General features: G+C 39.4%; 1 protein-coding gene across 2 annotated transcripts in view; it reads right to left on the minus strand.

Moving 5' to 3' along the window:
- The window catches only part of GYS2 (glycogen synthase 2), a 55,628-nt gene that overhangs the window by 26,775 nt on the left and 9,191 nt on the right, over positions 1–19,662 (minus strand). The window contains exons 3-6 of one of the 2 annotated variants that reach the window (XM_042990798.1): positions 16,007–16,198; positions 15,215–15,217; positions 7,715–7,897; positions 1,599–1,743 (exon numbers count right to left, since the gene is read on the minus strand). In XM_042990798.1, coding sequence (XP_042846732.1) covers positions 1,599–1,743; positions 7,715–7,897; positions 15,215–15,217; positions 16,007–16,198 — 523 coding nt within the window. The remainder of the gene's footprint in view (positions 1–1,598; positions 1,744–7,714; positions 7,898–15,214; positions 15,218–16,006; positions 16,199–19,662) is intronic. The other variant, XM_007084047.3, reaches the window with a different exon arrangement.

Raw genomic sequence — 19,662 nt, forward strand, 5'->3', positions numbered from 1 at the left:
CGTGACAGTGATAATCCAACTGAATGCTGGAGAATACTTGGAAAGACAAAAGAGGAATAGGCTCTTTATTCTGCCATGATTCAAATTTCTTGGATTCTTTTTTTTTTTTAAATTATCTGGCACCTTGAAATACTTCCTGTAGACATTCAACAACCTATATTTGGAAGAAAGACAACCAGAGACAAGATCACAGGGATTAAAGAAAGGATATGTTAATTAGGACTGTTTGGTCACAAGTAACAGACCCAGTGCTAACACTGTGTGAATAGGTCCTAACCCTGGTTTATCTATAATAATGAGGAATTTATTCACAGGATGCTAGTGTCTCATGGCAAGGGTTTATCTGGGCTTCAGGAATTGGTTTAAACCATTAGTTTAAATCACTGTGGAGAATCTAGAGTCTGTTTCTCCTTTTCATTGTACTTCACTGTAGGTTAGCCTTCTTTGCATCCCATACAACATAGAAGAAAAATGGGCACTGCCAACAGCTTCAAAGCTGACATTTCTTTTTTTTTTTTTTTAATGTTTATTTATTTTATTTTGAGGCAGAGAGAGGGAGTGGGGGAGGGGCAGAGAAAGAGGGAGAGAGTGAATCCCAAGCAGGCTCTGTGCTGACAGTGGGTCTCCATCTCACCAACTGTGAGATCATGACCTGAGCCAAAATCAAGAGTTGGGTGCTCAACCAACTGAGCCACCCAGATGCCCCTCAAAGCTGACATTTCTGTTATACAAGAGTGCATTCATACAGACTCATCTGTTTAGACTCCCTCCTGTGGGAGTATTCTGATTGGCCTGGTTTATGCTGGGTATCTACCTCTGGACCAATCTGCTGTGGCCAGGTGATAGAGTCAAATTTTTTTAAAGTTTATTTATTTATTTATTTATTTATTTATTTATTTTGAGAAAGAGGGAGAGAGAGCACAACCAGGGGAGGGACAGAGAGAGAGAGGGAGAGAGAGACTCCCAAGCAAGCTCCAAACTGTCAGCTCAGAGAGGGGCTTGATCTCACAACCATGAGATCATGACCTAAGTCAAAAGCAATAGTTGGACACTTAACCTACTGAGCCACCCAAGCACCTAGAGTTATGTTTTATGAACATGCCTCTTGGCATTGCAACCTCTAGATGGATCTGGAGATAGTTCCCAGAAAAGCTTTCAAGGTCTTGGGAGAAGTAAAACAGTATGTTTCTACTAAACAGGACTGATGGGGCAGTGTCATAAGATGTAGGACTGACATAATCTCACACAAATTTCTGATATTTTCTGAACTTTTATTTCCTTAAAATAAAAAATTTAACTTGCTTACACCCACCAAGTCACTGTGACAACCCTAGGACATAGGCCTATTTCAAGCATACCTCATTCATTCAACAAGCACAGACTGAACACTACTATGTTGTAGATATAGCTTAGTGTTCATTTTATTACAAAGCTACTGAAATTGAGAATTAAAATATGTGTAAAGATCTGGGTGGTAATAGTGAATGCAATTTTTCCTCTATTATTTTATGGATTTTTCTTTGTTTTAAACAAAATTTTTATACTTCAATGTCATTTAGGACTGAAAGATTGCTGACAAACTCAGAGATAATAATTACCAGGCTTTCTCTTCAGCATATGTTCTGCCTCTATTGCTGTTATTTCAGATACTGTGGTGAACACATGAGCACAATGGACAGAGGCTCGCTCCATGCAGTACCGGTGGTAAATCTGCCTTTCCCCAGCCTCTTTGTCTATGTCAAACTGTTTAAAAGAAAAAAAGAAGGAAAAAGCAAAAACACAAACACATTTTCTCATACTACTGACACTTGAAAAGCATGGAGGTTAGTGGCATTGACCCCCTGTGTAGTCAGAAATCTGCATTTAACTTTTGACTCCCCCCATACTTAACTACTAGTAGACTACTGTTGACCAGAAGCCTTACCAATGACAAAAACAGTTGATTAACACATATTTGTATATGTGTTACATACTGTATTTTTACAATATAATAAGCTAGAGAAAAGAAAATGCTGTTAAGAATATCATAAGGAAGAGAAAATACATTTATAGTACTGTACTTATTGGAAAAATTTGTGCATGAGTGAACCTGTGCAGTTCAGACCTGTATTGTTCAAGGATCAGCTGTACTGATCCATTTACACAAGGAAAACAAAATCACATATATTCATACTGTTTTTCTTCAAGACTGTGTAAAATTTTATGACCAGAAAAAAGTAGTAACTTTTTATTAAACCTATTACTAAAATGTATACCCACTCATGTTTTATTTATTTATTTCTTTTATTAAAAAAAATTTTTAGCGTTTATTTTTGAGAGACAGAGCATGAGCGAGAGAGGGGCAGAGAGAGAGAGAGGGAGAGACTGAATCCCAAGTAGGCTCCAGGCTCTGAGCTGTCAGCACAGAGCTGACGTGGGGCTCAAACCCATGGACAGCAAGATCATAACCTGAGCCAAAGTCCGACGCTTAGCCCACTTAGCCACCCAGGCACCCCCAGCCACTCATGCTTTAAAAAGTACTGTTCAGGGGCACCTGGGTGGCTTAGTCGGTTAAGCGCCTGACTCTTGATTTCAGCTCAGGTCCTGATCTCATGGTTCCTGAGATGAAACCCTGCATCAGGCTCTGTACAGACAGCACAGAGCCTGCTTAGAATTCTTTCTGTCCCTCTCTCTCTGCCCCTCCCCCTGCCCTCTTTCAAAATATAAATAAATAAACATTTTAAAAAGTATTGTCCATTTCTGCTTCTAAACTGCTGTTTAATCCTCACGTGAATATTTCTACTTTGGTGTAATTAGAATTCTTAATTTTTGATATCTTAATTATATTAACTTACCTTACATTTTATAAACATTGAGCTAATTACTTTCCCCAAAGACCTTATCATATTTTCCCCATAAGCAAAGAAACAAAGCCGACAGTAAAGTCGATACTGAAAATAAGGATAATTATTATCACCCTTAATTCACTGAAAAGCTTTCTGACAAAGAGAAAAGACAAATGATTTTCCAGGGTTACATAACTCCTACCACTGTATAATTTCAAGAGGTATATGGTTACTTTAATTGGATGGTGTGTTAAATTGTGCAATAATCCTTTATTCTGGGTATCTTAAAAAAAAACAAAATAACTTTAAAAACCAACAAGCCAAACACCAAACAATTGATTAAATAGTTGGCAACAGTTACGGGCTTTTGCCATTTTGCTTAGTTGCTGAATTATTATGTCTCACATAGCTGCAGATGAAACTAGCTGTGTTTAAGAGAGAAAAGTATATCAAGTTTCTGGTATTATATTAGCAGGGTGCTTTCCATAATAAAGAGTATTAGAAGCTCAACAGTACTCATCAAGCTCTCTTCTAAGCATGATGTCATATTTAATCCTCATAAACCACTAAGGCTTGTATTGTGTCTTCATTTTGTGAAGGGGAAACTTGAAGCTTGTAGAGGTTAGGAAATCTGCCCAAGACCACATTCCTATTAAGTGTCTTAGCAGAGTCCTAAACTGATCCTTAATCAGTCTGACTCCAAGATTGTGCTACCTCCTGCTTATAGAACATTTAGACTCCAGCTTGACCAAGTCAGTCCCAGTAATTACTGTCCCATATAGAGGAAAATACCGAAAAAGACTAAGTAGATGATTCTAAAGACTACAACAAAGAAAGTCTTAGAGGATTCTTTCTTGTCTGTAATGTTTGCAACTATTTATCTGAAAATGTTTGAATCAGGGCTTTATATGGCATCCTTGGATCAGCTGAAGTTTTCCCAAAGGCTTATATGTCTGGTCTCATTTATTCAATCAAATCTGTCATTCAATCAATATTTGTTGAGTAATTTATTGTTTCTGTGGCCCTCAAAGAGCTTATAAATTAGTGAGAAAACAGGTTAAAATTAGGCAGAAATAGGTAAGTGCCTGAGGAAGGCATAGGGTCAGAGTGAGACTGATTTACAGAGTGGGACTGAGAATAGGGAAACATAGCTCATACTATGCAAGTGTTTATATTGTCAGTATCACTTCCAGAATGTAAGATTTTCAAGGGCAAGGACCATGATTTATTAATCTTTGTACCTCCAAGTTGTATTGTTCAAGGATCAGATGTACGTGAATAAAACGGCATTTGAACTGGGACATGAAACTTTAATTTGGGGAAAGGTTATTTTGGATTGAAAAATTAACTGTCCTAAAGAACAAGTACATAAAGTCAAATAGGGTTCCTGGGTGGCTCACTCGGTTAAGCATCTGACTCTTGATTTCAGCTCAGGTCCTGATCTCATGCTTCATGGGATCGAGCCCCATGTCAGGCTCTGCCTCTCCCCTGCTCACTCTCTCTCTCTCTCTCTCAAAACAAATAAATAACTATTTTTTAAGTAAAAAAATATAAATTCAAATAGCATGTGCAGAAAAATAGCATCTGATGTGACCGTAGCAGAGAGTATAGAATGTAGGAGACATAGTAAGACAATAGACAAGGCTAGAAAGTCAGCCTTTGTCCTGTATACAGTGGAAAGCACTAAAAGGCTCATTTAAACATACGATAAAGACGGTCTATGCTTAGAAAAAATAACTCTGGAAAAAGTATGAAATGTTTTCTGTTACTGAGCTTTTGTGAAGATTAAATGAGATAACACATAACAGATGTTTAGAAAAGCGCCTGGCACGTGGAAAGTGCTCAATAACTTTACCTATAATCATCATCATTATTGTTGTTTCTGTTGGTATTGTAGAAAGTAATAAGATTTCATATATGGGGAAGGGTTTACCATCTGGACATTTAGAGATAAGAAGATAGGATGTCTAGATGAGCACACCAAGTATGCAGATATACAAAGGGAGAATAGTAGAGGCCTCGTGATCCCGTGAAAGGTCTCCACGAAGACAGGCATGTGCCTTTTCCTGGTCCTGTGGGGTCCATTACCTTCCAGGCCTGCAGTATGCTTGCCACATCTGTGGTTTACAGCAACTCTAGGTGTTTATACATATTGTCCACTTTTCCGCATGTTTATGATAGCCTGTTAAAATCTCTGTCTGGTAATTCCAACATCTAGGACATATCTGGCCCTGGATATTTTGACCATGGATCTTACTTTCCTACATTTTTGTATATCTCATTACTTTTTCCTGAATTCAGGAAAATGTGTAAAAAAGAACAAAAAGTGAGGCAAAGCATAGATAAGTCAGCAAAGCACAGTCTAGTGACAGAGGATAATCCTGTGATTGAAGGTGATGAGCTCAAAACTTGGTCAGATGGAAGAGTTAAAATCCATCAAGCAATTGTCTATGGTTTCTTTCACTGTCTGTTCATCCCAGACAACACCGTCCTTACATTTCCATCCAGGAAATCCTGATATCATCAAAGAAAGAGAGTCCAAAGCATAAGAAAATTAATGGCCTTTTTTTAAAGCAGTAGTTATGTAGCCATTATAATTGAGGGGAAAATCGATCAATGGCTAGACCAATAAAAATGAATTTGGAAATATCTTCTTGGAGAGTCTCAGAAGACTGATATGCTGGCTGAAAATGGTTGAAATGCTATTTTAGTTAACAGAGTTAACTAAAAACTTAAAGCGACATCAAAGTCCTTTTGAACTGGCTATTAACTAAACATATTTTCAGTGAGCAATTAAAATTTAAGTGAAATAGTTCTACTCTTTCTGTTTTTAAATTAATTTTTATTTTTATTTTTGAGAGAGTGCAAGCAGGAGAGAGGCAGTGAGGGGCGGGGGCAGAGGATCTGAATCAGGCTCTGTGCCTATAGCAGCAAGCCTGATACAGGGCTTGAACTCATGAACTGTGAGATCATGACCTGAGCCAAGTCGGTCGCTCAACTGACTGAGCCCCCCAGGTGCTCCTACTCTTTCTGTTTTTATAACAGTTGGGTACTATTATTCTTGTTCCCATTTCTCCCCCATATTTATTTGCCAGATTCAGAGCTTACCTGATTCTGGGTCTTGCATCAAAGACTAAATTATGACTCATCTCTTATGTTGAACTTTTAAAAATTGTTCATGTATAAAATTTGTTGTTATTATGCAACATCCAAATTCTGAACCTATTGTGAGCATGAGGTGGGGGGATCTGCTGTAGAAAATGATAATGGGGGCTTTTTCTGTGAAAAATGATTAGGAGTTTAACTCAAAATCTAGTTCCTAACTACTTATGATCTATACTCACACTGCTGGGAAGGATATTTTACTAGAAAGACAGGCTGGGGCTGACTAAGCTCACATATTTCAACCAGTGAAGAGCTTTAAGCTGGTGAGATATATCCTATTTGAAAAAAGTATGATATAAAAGGATATTTTATTAAGAGGATAAAATTGAATTATGTAACTATATACTGTAATCATTTTTTTACTTAAAAGCAACTAATAATATCCAATGAATTTTATTAGTTGTTTTTATTAATTGTTACTATATAATGGTTTTAAGTATACTGAAGTAAAATACTTGATATCCTTCTCCAATATTTTCTCTTTCACAAAAATCAAAGTCTGCTCTTTTCTGGGAAATAAGGTTTCTGAGCTTATCACAGATCACTGGTTTGCCCTTATCAGTCTACCATTACTACATACCATCAGGAAATTTCCCTGATCTGACTTTCTGAATTCCTTGGTGACTTTATTTTGAATGTACATCTTATGTTTACAATCTGACCTTTAGATTAGTCTGACCTTTTTATAGAAAAACTCTCATTAAGACCACAAATTGCTTTTCAAATGTTAAAGGTTGTCAGAAAGAACTTTCCTGCACTCAGAGGTCTTTGGGATAGTAGGACAGCTTACCACTACCGTTATCTAAGTGTTCATGTATTACAAACTCTCTCTCTCTCCCTCTCTCTCTCACACACACATACACACCACTCACACATGCACATATTATTTCCACAGAATCCTAGGACTTTTTTAAACTGGGGAAGTCTTTAGAAATCAACTTTCCAATTTCCTAATTTTTCTGATAGTAAATAGGACCCTAAAATGCTAAGTTGATTTCATTGGCAATATAGATACCAAATTTGTAAAAGCCTGACTTTGTGGTACTCAGATACTTTGTTGATATTATTGACATGATAATATAAAAGATATATTTTTATTAATCTGATTTAACTGACAGAAAACAAAAGAAAAAAGTCAAGACTGAATGACTTTGGTCCTCTTTAGAGTTGGGCAATCCACTAGGATAAGGAAACCCAACTGTTTGATCACCAATGATCCACATCCCTGTTCTAAATAACCTGTCTTACTTGACCCTCCCACAAAACTCCACCTACACATTGCAGAGTTACAGGAGAAAGCTGACCATTTACTCATTCGAAGGAGAGAGGAAGACCCATAGTGCAAGCTGTATGCCTAGAACCCTTGGTCTGTAGCTGCCACTCAGAGCTCGTGTGGATCTAGCATTCTCACCGTGTTTCTCCAGCTTCAGGGTAGACAGGAGTCCAACCCACCTACGCCCACCATGCCTCCTGGGATCTTGGGCCTGTAGCTCCAAAGTAGGTAGACATCGGCCTGTCACCACAACACTCTACTGCACTCTGAACAAAGTTAAACTGAATCAGCTGTCACCTCAGGGGAGGCTTTGTCATGAATATTGATTAGTTAAAAGGGCATTTCTGCCATCTGGCTGGCAGATGAAATGTAAAGATCAATACTTCTCATCTTTCAGTTTCAAGGATCAGAAAGAAAGGTGGTGAGGGAGGAAGGAGGAAGGACTTTTTACCTTATCGAGATGGTTGTAGAAATCAATGTTTGCTGCACAGAGATACCTGCCAAGCAGTGTGGCATGAGTGGTAAATATTGTAGCGATAGGAAGCTTCCGAGCTCGAGAAAGGATCAGTCCAGTTCCTGCCTGCCATTCGTGGAATTGGGAAATGACATGTTTCCCATCTGCATGATCCGTCACCTACATCAGAGAAGAAGCATTTAAAACAGTTGGTAAAGCCTGACCTTGCCCATGACCCACAGCATAAGGAAAGTTATCATACCTGTTAATTTTAGCAAAATTTAAAGAGAGTTAAACATGATGTGTACAGATTTAGCAAGCAGAATTGTTTTATAGGATTTAGCCGCATGTTCATAAAACCTATGTATTTTTATGGTATAATCCTTCCTTGCAGTAATGGATCAGATTTATTTTTTGTATCTACAGAGGGGCTTCATAGAACAAATGCACAGGAGGCACTCAATAAATATTCATTGAATGGATGAATGAATAATAGCAATAATATTCTTGAAGATCTTGCTGAGCAGCTGAATCAGTTGCGACTACCCTCTTACAAGCTTCTTTTGAAACAAACAATAAATGACTTCATGTTTTAACCCCATCTTTTTTGGATTTTCTGTTATTTGCACTCAAAAGCATTTTAACTGACATATTATTTTAAGAATATGGAACTGGGCAGAAGGGGACTAATAACTTGTTTAGAAGCAAATCCTAATTTAGTAAGACCCTGAGAACATAGGTCTAATCCCGGTCTAGATCTAAAACTAGGGAGGTGTCGGAGGAGAGGGAAGATGGCGGCGTAGGAGGACACTGGGCTCACCGCACGTCCTGCTGATCACTTAGATTCCACCTACACCTGCCTAAAGAACCCAGAAAACCGCCAGAGGATTAGCAGAACGGAGTCTCCGGAGCCAAGTGCAGAGGAGAGGCCCACGGAAGAGGGTAGGAAGGGCGGCAAGGCGGTGCGCGCTCCACGGACTGGCGGGAGGGAGCCAGGGCGGAGGGGCGGCTCGACGGCGAAGCAGAGCCCCCGAGTCTGGCTGGCAAAAGCGGAGGGGACTGACGGACTGTGTTCCGACAGCAAGCGCGACTTAGCGTCTGGGAGGTCATAAGTTAACAGCTCTGTTCAGAAAGCGGGAAGGCTGGAGGACAAAGGGAGGGAGAGCTGCTGAGCCCCCGGACAACAGAGCTCAGTTTGGTGGGGAACAAAGGCGCTCGCCAGCGCCATCTCCCCCGCCCATCCCCCAGCCAAAATCCCAAAGGGAACCAGTTCCTGCCAGGGAACTTGCTCGCTCTGCGCAAACACCCAACGCTGTGCTTCTGCGGAGCCAAACCTCTGGCAGCGGATCTGACTCCCTCCCGCTGCCACAGGGCCCCTCCTGAAGTGGATCACCTAAGGAGAAGCGAGCTAAGCCTGCCCCTCCTGCCCCTGTGCACCTTGCCTACCCACCTCAGCTAATACACCAGATCCCTAGCACCACAAGCCTGGCAGTGTGCAAGTAGCCCAGACAGGCCACGCCACCCCACAGTGAATCCCGCCCCTAGAGAGGGGAAGAGAAGGCACACACCAGTCTGACTGTGGCCCCAGCGGTGGGCTGGGGGCAGACATAAGTTCGGACTGCGGCCCCGCCCACCAACTCCAGTTATACACCACAGCACAGGGGAAGTGCCCTGCAGGTCCTCACCACTCCAGGGACTATCCAAAATGACCAAATGGAAGAATTCCCCCCAGAAGAATCTCCAGGAAATAACAACAGCCAATGAGCTGATCAAAAAGGATTTAAATAATATACCAGAAACTGAATTTAGAATAATAGTCATAAAATTAATCACTGGGCTTGAAAACAGTATAGAGGACAGCAGAGAATCTCTTGCTACAGAGATCAAGGGACTAAGGAACAGTCACAAGGAGCTGAAAAGCGCTTTAAACGAAATGCAAAACAAAATGGAAACGACGACAGCTCGGATTGAAGAGGCAGAGGAGAGAATAGGTGAACTAGAATATAAAGTTATGGAAAAAGAGGAAGCTGAGAGAAAGAGAGATAAAAAAAATCCAGGAGTATGAGGGGAAAATTAGAGAACTAAGTGATACACTAAAAAGAAATAATACATGCGTAATTGGTACCCCAGAGGAGGAAGAGAGAGGGAAAGGTGCTGAAGGGGTACTTGAAGAAATTATAGCTGAGAACTTCCCTGAACTGGGGAAGGAAAAAGGCATTGAAATCCAAGAGGCACAGAGAACTCCCTTCAGACGTAACTTGAATCGATCTTCTGCACGACATATTATAGTGAAACTGGCAAAATACAAGGATAAAGAGAAAATTCTGAAAACAGCAAGGGATAAACGTGCCCTCACATATAAAGGGAGACCTATAAGACTCGTGACTGATCTCTCTTTTGAAACTTGGCAGGCCAGAAAGGATTGGCACGATATCTTCAGTGTGCTAAACAGAAAAAAAATGCAGCCGAGAATCCTTTATCCAGCAAGTCTGTCATTTAGAATAGAAGGAGAGATAAAGGTCTTCCCAAACAAACAAAAACTGAAGGAATTTGTCACCACTAAACCAGCCCTACAAGAGATCCTAAGGGGGATCCTGTGAGACAAAGTACCAGAGACATCACTACAAGCATAAAACCTACAGACATCACAATGACTCTAAACCCGTATCTTTCTATAATAACACTGAATGTAAATGGATTAAATGTGCCAACCAAAAGACATAGGCTATCAGAATGGATAAAAAAACAAGACCCATCTATTTGCTGTCTACAAGAGACTCATTTTAGATCTGAGGACACCTTTAGATTGAGAGTGAGGGGATGGAGAACTATTTATCTTGCTACTGGAAGCCAAAAGAAAGCTGGAGTAGCCATACTTATATCAGACAAACTAGACTTTAAATTAAAGGCTGTAACAAGAGATGAAGAAGGGCATTATATAATAATTACAGGGTCTATCCATCAGGAAGAGCTAACAATTATAAATGTCTATGCGCCGAATACCGGAGCCCCCAAATATATAAAACAATTACTCATAGACATGAGCAACCTTATTGATAAGAATGTGGTAATTGCAGGGGACTTTAACACCCCACTTACAGAAATGGATAGATCATCTAGACACACAGTCAATAAAGAAACAAGGGCCCTGAATGATACATTGGATCAGATGGACTTGACAGATATATTTAGAACTCTGCATCCCAAAGCAACAGAATATATTTTCTTCTCGAGTGCACATGGAACATTCTCCAAGATAGATCATATACTGGGTCACAAAACAGCCCTTCATAAGTTTACAAGAATTGAAATTATACCATGCATACTTTCAGACCACAATGCTATGAAGCTTGAAATCAACCACAGGAAAAAGTCTGGAAAACCTCCAAAAGCATGGAGGTTAAAGAACACCCTACTAACAAATGAGTGGGTCAACCAGGCAATTAGAGAAGAAATTAAAAAATATATGGCAACAAACGAAAATGAAAATACAACAATCCAAATGCTTTGGGACGCAGCGAAGGCAGTCCTGAGAGGAAAATACATTGCAATCCAGGCCTATCTCAAGAAACAAGAAAAATCCCAAACACAAAATCTAACAGCACACCTAAAGGAAATAGAAGCAGAACAGCAAAGGCAGCCTAAACCCAGCAGAAGAAGAGAAATAATAAAGATCAGAGCAGAAATAAACAATATAGAATCTAAAAAAACTGTAGAGCAGATCAACGAAACCAAGAGTTGCTTTTTGAAAAAATAAACAAAATTGACAAACCTCTAGCCAGGCTTCTCAAAAAGAAAAGGGAGATGACCCAAATAGATAAAATCATGAATGAAAATGGAATTATTACAACCAATCCCTCAGAGATACAAACAATTATCAGGGAATACTATGAAAAATTATATGCCAACAAACTGGACAACCTGGAAGAAATGGACAAATTCCTAAACACCCACACTCTTCCAAAACTCAATCAGGAGGAAATAGAAAGCTTTAACAGACCCATGACCAGCAAAGAAATTGAATCAGTTTTCAAAAATCTCCCAACAAATAAGAGTCCAGGACCAGATGGCTTCCCAGGGGAGTTGTACCAGACGTTTAAAGCAGAGATAATACCTATCCTTCTCAAGCTATTCCAAGAAATAGAAAGGGAAGGAAAACTTTCAGACTCATTCTATGAAGCCAGTATTACTTTGATTCCTAAACCAGACAGAGACCCAGTAAAAAAAGAGAACTACAGGCCAATATCCCTGATGAATATGGATGCAAAAATTCTCAATAAGATACTAGCAAATCGAATTCAACGGCATATAAAAAGAATTATTCACCATGATCAAGTGGGATTCATTCCTGGGATGCAGGGCTGGTTCAACATTCGCAAATCGATCAATGTGATACATCACATTAATAAAAGAAAAGATAAGAACCATATGATCCTGTCAATCAATGCAGAAAAGGCCTTTGACAAGATCCAGCACCCTTTCTTAATAAAAACCCTTGAGAAAGTCGGGATAGAAGGAACACACTTAAAGATCATAAAAGCCATTTATGAAAAGCCCACAGCTAACATCATCCTCAATGGGGAAAAACTGAGAGCTTTTTCCCTGAGATCAGGAACACGACAGGGATGCCCACTCTCACCTATGTTGTTTAACATAGTGCTGGAAGTTCTAGCATCAGCAATCAGACAACAAAAGGAAATCAAAGGCATCCAAATTGGCAAAGATGAAGTCAAGCTTTCGCTTTTTGCAGATGACATGATATTATACGTGGAAAATCCGATAGACTCCACCAAAAGTCTGCTAGAACTGATACATGAATTCAGCAAAGTTGCAGGATACAAAATCAATGTACAGAAATCAGTTGCATTCTTATACACTAACAATGAAGCAACAGAAAGACAAATAAAGAAACTTATCCCATTCACAATTGCACCAAGAAGCATAAAATACCTAGGAATAAATCTAACCAAAGATGTAAAAGATCTGTATGCTGAAAACTCTAGAAAGCTTATGAAGGTAATTGAAGAAGATATAAAGAAATGGAAAGACATTCCCTGCTCATGGATTGGAAGAATAAATATTGTCAAAATGTCAATACTACCCAAAGCTATCTACACATTCAATGCAATCCGAATCAAAATTGCACCAGCATTCTTCTCGAAACTAGAACAAGCAATCCTAAAATTCATATGGAACCACAAAAGGCCCCGAATAGCCAAAGTAATTTTGAAGAAGAAGACCAAAGCAGGAGGCATCACAATCCCAGACTTTAGCCTCTACTACAAAGCTGTCATCATCAAGACAGCATGGTATTGGCACAAAAACAGACACATAGACCAATGGAATAGAATAGAAATCCCAGAACTAGACCCACAAACGTATGGCCAACTCATCTTTGACAAAGCAGGAAAGAACATCCAATGGAAAAAAGACAGTCTCTTTAACAAATGGTGCTGGGAGAACTGGACAGCAACATGCAGAAGGTTGAAACTAGACCACTTTCTCACACCATTCACAAAAATAAACTCAAAATGGATAAAGGACCTGAATGTGAGACGGGAAACCATCAAAACCTTAGAGGAGAAAGCAGGAAAAGACCTCTCTGACCTCAGCCGTAGCAATCTCTTACTCGGCACATCCCCAAAGGCAAGGGAATTAAAAGCAAGAGTGAATTACTGGGACCTTATGAAGATAAAAAGCTTCTGCACAGCAAAGGAAACAACCAACAAAACTAAAAGGCAACCAATGCAATGGGAAAAGATATTTGCAAATGACATATCGGACAAAGGGCTAGTATCCAAAATCTATAAAGAGCTCACCAAACTCCACACCCGAAAAACAAATAACCCAGTGAAGAAATGGGCAGAAAACATGAATAGACACTTCTCTAAAGAAGACATCCGGATGGCCAACAGGCACATGAAAAGATGTTCAATGTCGCTCCTTATCAAGGAAATACAAATCAAAACCACACTCAGATATCACCTCACTCCAGTCAGATGGCCAAAATGAACAAATCAGGAGACTAGAGATGCTGTAGAGGATGTGGAGAAACGGGAAGCCTCTTGCACTGTTGGTGGGAATGCAAATTGGTGCAGCCGCTCTGGAAAGCAGTGTGGAGTTTCCTCAGAAAATTAAAAATAGATCTACCCTATGACCCAGCAATAGCACTGCTAGGAATTTATCCAAGGGATACAGGAGTACTGATGCATAGGGGCTCTTGTACCCCAATGTTTATAGCAGCACTCTCAACAATAGCCAAATTATGGAAAGAGCCTAAATGTCCATCAACTGATGAATGGATAAAGAAATTGTGGTTTATATACACAATGGAATACTACATGGCAATGAGAAAGAATGAAATATGGCCTTTTGTAGCAACGTGGATGGAACTGGAGAGTGTGATGCTAAGTGAAATAAGCCATACAGAGAAAGACAGATACCATATGGTTTCACTCTTATGTGGATCCTGAGAAACTTAACAGAAACCCATGGGAGAGGGGAAGGGAAAAAAAAAAAAAAAAAAGAGGTTAGAGTGGGAGAGAGCCAAAGCATAAGAGACTGTTAAAAACTGAGAAGAAACTGAGGGTTGATGGGGGGTGGGAGGGAAGGGAGGGTGGGTGATGGGTATTGAGGAGGGCACCTTTTGGGATGAGCACTGGGTGTTGTATGGAAACCAATTTGACAATAGATTTCATATATTAAAAAAATTAAAAAAAATTAAAAAAAATAAAACTAGGGAGGTGTCAGTTTCTTTGCCTTAAACTTACCTTGTTTCACCCTTTACATTCTACTATTAATATTTACATCCCACTGCCATTATGATTGCCTATTTCCTCAATGAGGGAGTAGAATTGATAACGCAAAACATGTGCATTCAAGAAAACTGAGCAGAGAATCGGGAAGCCGAAAGTTTACCCAAGGAGGCAGGTCTCACATTTAGAGAACATCAGCATCACCTGGAAGGCTGGTTAATCATGGATATCTGGGTCCCATCACCAGGTAATCTGATTCAATAATTCTGGGCTGGACGCAAGAGCTCTCATGTCTTACACGTTTGCAGGCGATGCTGCTGGTGGCCCATGGAAATACTCTTTGAGAACCACTGACTTAGGCTAGGACCTTTGTATTTTAGAGTACCTGCTCTTCAAAATTTCCTCACAGTTATTAGCAGTTGCACAGATTGGTGGCATCCAAGAGGTGACTGCAGAAACAGGGCTTGCCCAGCAGCCTGGGATTTTTGTCAATGTCTTCATTTACCCTTTGAATCAAAGAAAATTTCTGTTTCTGAAATGGCTTTATTTTAGAGAATATTGGGGCTTTATTTTCTTGCTTCTCTCCTCTCCAGTTCTCTTTAACAGAAAGGAAGAGGGCAGACACACACACACACACACACACACACACACACACACGGAAGCTGACCTCAGTCCTGGGGGGCAGTGGCTCAGGGAGGTAGTTTTCAGAGGAAGAGTTGGTTCCACCAACTGATGATAACACAAACTGCTTACTGTCATTAAGCCAGATCTTGTCAGTACCCTCACCCTGTTCTCCTAATTCTGTCACTAACACAAGCAGTGGGACTGCCCCTTCACCTTCCCCTTGACTTCAAGGCAACCTTTTTGTGGCTATTGGAATATGACTTCATCGGTAAGAAAGACTGGTCAAGGGGACACACTGCCAAGCATGCAGTTCTGTGATTTGTCCTTAGACTACACCCCCCCTTTGCTAGGGATGTTCTTCCTTCACCATCTGATATTTAAGTTAGGCATAATCATTTTGAGTTAATGCAAGGAATGCAAAAAAAAAAAAAAATCCTCCTGCCATGCTTTGAGAACTTAAAAAAGTGCAGGCTTGGCTTGTTTCACAGGAATTGATTTCTAAGGCTCTTGGTTTTTTATTTTTTAATTTTTTTTCATTTTGGGGATATTTCAGTACTGTGGACTCCTTAGCACCTGCTGAGATCACTTCAGCCCTTAGAAAATGATGAAAATATCTAAAAGCCACTGCAACTGCACAAGTACTCGTGCATAAACAAAACCAAATATTTCAAGCTACTTTCTACTCCCATAAGTCTAGAATTCATGTACATAGTGCATGATCATCAACCATCCCAAAGGCTAGTATCTAGTTAGAGGAAAGCTAACATTTTGTCAGATTCTTTTGAAATGTATTAGGACAATCATGACGGCATCATCGCATTTACCTTAATCTCAAAATCATGGGATCATTGCTGGGCACAGACCACAATCATGTTCCTCCTCTGTTGTATGACTATATGATAAACTATACCTCTTTTAAGAACCAGGCGGTTAAAGATCCGAATATTAGCATATCGTTGGCTTCTCGGTCATGATAAGGGATGCCGACACTGCATGCTTCCCAGAGATCTCCCTTCCACCTGTCCAGGTTCCAAGCTGAAGAGCCTATGTCAAATAGCACCACGTAAGGACTCCCTTCTATCAGCCACCTTCCAAAGTACACCTGCCATATAAGGAACACATGGGCTTGCAGTAATAACAGGCAATGCAAGGGAGAAAAAGGTATTTATGCTTAGAGTATGTACACTTTATTTAGAATTCAACAGCAGATGATCCAAGCTGTATAGGAAGCTGTAGTGGTAACCCAAAGCATCTGATATTTGAGCCTGAAGATGGAATGGGCTTGCATGCATTCATCTAGAACCTCCAAGTTCTTGCTCTTCATTAAATGTGGTCATTTAAAAACCAAGTATCTAGATCATGTGATCTTTGTCCATCTGTTTCTGATTACCCTCCTGTGACCTTGAATTCATGGTTTTAGGATTTAATATCATGGTCTATGTTTTTATGATAAAGTCATAAGATGAACTGGTCTGTATCTTTAACTTGTAGTGGGATATAGTGTCTATGGTGTCACTTATTTCCCTATATGCAACAGGACTTGTAATAATAGGTCACGCTAGAAAAATGTGTTTCTGTGGACAAATGTATACGATTTCTTTCTTTCCTTCTATCAAAAAAAAAAAAAAAAAAAAGGTGACACAAAGTGTTTCCCAATAGGGTTGCTGCCAGATGTCTTAACTAAATATATTGCCCAAGATACTTTATCTCTTTAATCTAGCAGCTCAAAGTCTAATCCTATTACATTCTTCAAATTGAAGTCCTTTATTCCTATTTTATTTTGTGCAAGTTTTAATGTATTAGCTCTCATTTTTTTTCCAATTGTAATTATATAATCACTGTATATGTAAGTTTTAACTTTTTTTTTTGGCCTCTATTTTTTCTACAGTAATTTACACATTCTTTTGTCTTGAGTTTTATTTTATGTTTATTCTCCTATTTCATGGTATGTAACTCCATACATCACTTCAAGCGCTTCTTGGAAATTGGTGAAAACTAAGAGCCTCTCATTGGGTAAACTGAATGTGTCCACATGTTTAAATATTGACCCTTGTGACTCCACCCAACGCTGAATTTGGAGAGCTTGAATGCCCATTTGATCATCATTCTGTTGCACAGGACTCAGGAATGCATGGTGATTTCTCTCCCATCTAGCCTTGGACAACTGTGAAAGACCTCCATTATCTGTCGGTTGCTCCCATTGTGATTAGCATTTATCATGGCATTCCTCCCTTTTCAGACTGAGTTTTCCTGAGCCCCAAACAACTTTTGAATAGTTTTCTCTTTGGCACATTCATTGATTTATGTATTCATTCAATGACTAGTGCCTAATATGTGACATATGATACAGTGTGCTAGGGTCATAGAGAAGTGTTGATACTAGAGAATGTAAGCTAGCTTGTATTGGCTTCCAGTGACTTCTTGGCTATAACAGAAACATCCGTACATCAGAAATACATTTAGAACCTTGAGATCAATCAGTCAATTATGCTTTTCATCTCCCTCTTCTTTCACAAGAGCTTTAAATGCAAGCCCCTTCCAGAGTCTTATTTCACCCCAATAGTACAACAGGCATCCCTCTCTCATTTTCCTATGTTCTCTATGCTACACTCACTGATATATTTCCCTGTGCTCTGTGGGAACTCAAGTTCCCTTCATTTAAATCTTCTGCATCTTAAGCCTTGCATATAACTTGTAGATGCTGCTACCCACATGGACATCTCAATGAGGGCTTGTCATTTTTCCACCCCAGAAACTATATTCCTGGGATGAGTGTGAAGGAAGTTTCGATTTTTTTCATTACACTGAAATTTTATTATTTGTGTATAAAGACATCTTTGAAATTTATGGTATTCAAACATACTACCTTTGCTTGTTCTATTAATCATCTGGTTATTTTTCCATCTTTTTCTGGGCAATTTCAAAATCCAAGATTTTATCTTACACATATACCTCATAGTTATCTGACTTTATTAACTTCAAAGAGCTTCATGTCCATGGCATTTCAGCCACCCAAGCTCATGGCTGCATCGTTATCCTTGTCAAAACCCAAACTATTCCTCCTCTGGTATAATAATAATGGAATTATTACTTGCCCACAATGTCTATACCTGCACTTCTCTCACTCTGTTTCTCCCAGTGTGTATGTTCTTTTTTTTTTTTTTTTCCTCTTCAAGACCTCCAGTTCCTGGAACCTTCCATTTTTTCCTATATCACTGCCTCCTTTCTGACTTTGCTTCCTTTCCTATCCATTTTAGATATAACTGTCCATCAATTTCAACCATTAATTCAGTCAATTGTTTAATTACCTCCAGGACTTGTGCCACCTCATCCCATTGCTGAAATTAAACATCACTGAATCCCCAATTATTCAACTTCCTGCACTTACTTACCCCCAGGCTACTGGTTGCTGCTGGAGAAAGTCACAGTCATGCATATTTGTGCCGCTAAAAAGTTACGAGTATACCTCAAGGTGTCCAGAAATTCTTTCATCTTCCTTTTTCAGATCTTCTTCCTCAAATGATCTTATTTTAACACTTTCCTCCTAACTCTTACAAGATGACCTTCAACTCCTATTTCAGCAAGATCATCAAAAATGAGACCATCCTGCTTCTTGATCAACTTATCTCTATTTGCATTCATCCTTTATTTTCTGTTTGAGTCAAAGGGGGAAAATAATCCTCTCGATAGTGCTTTGGATTGTGTTCCCTCTCCAATTCTCAGCGATCTTACTCTCTTCGATTGTCCATTTCTTATGAATTTTCAACTTCTTCCTGTCTGCTAGGGTTTCCTTTTGGCATATAAATATGATCAGGTCTCACATTTAATAAAACACTAATTCTCAAAACAATGCCATTTGCAAACTACTTAATTATCCTTTTTTCTCATAGAAAACTCTCATTGACACAGCTTCTGTACCCTTTTCCTCCCAATTCAGTCATTCTTCAACCACTGCAATCTGCTTTAACCCTCATCTCTCCTGAAGCTATATTTCACAAGATTACCATGAAAGACCTGAATGTTGCTAAACCCAATTTACCCTGGTTTAATCTTTCATTGACTTAATCCCTTCTTCATACTTGAAACTTATTCCTCACTTGTTTTGACCTATTCTGTTATGATAGCAACAGATTACCACAAACCTAGTGGCTTAAAACAACACAAATTTATGACCTTACATGTTTGGGAGTCAGTAATCTGAAACAGGTCTTGTGAGTTAAAATCCACACATTGGCAGAGTCGCAGTCAATCTGTAGTCTCTAGGGGAGTCTGTTTTCTGGCCTTTTCCAGCATCTAGAGGCTACTGCATTCCTTGGCATGTGGCCTTTTCCTCCATCTTCAAAACTTATTAGGCCAACCTCTGCTTCCACTGGCACATCTTCATTCTGATTCTGACTCTACTGACTCTCTTTTATAAGGACCCCTGTGATTACATTGGGCCCACCTCAATAATCCAAGGTAATCTCCCCACCTCGGGACCCAAATATACAAAATCCTTTTGCTATATAAGGTAACATATTTTCAGGTTCTGAGGATTAGGAATTGTACATCCTTGTTTCTGTATCA

The sequence above is a fragment of the Panthera tigris genome, chromosome B4 (assembly GCF_018350195.1).
Source record: "Panthera tigris isolate Pti1 chromosome B4, P.tigris_Pti1_mat1.1, whole genome shotgun sequence".
Lineage (NCBI taxonomy): Eukaryota > Metazoa > Chordata > Mammalia > Carnivora > Felidae > Panthera > Panthera tigris.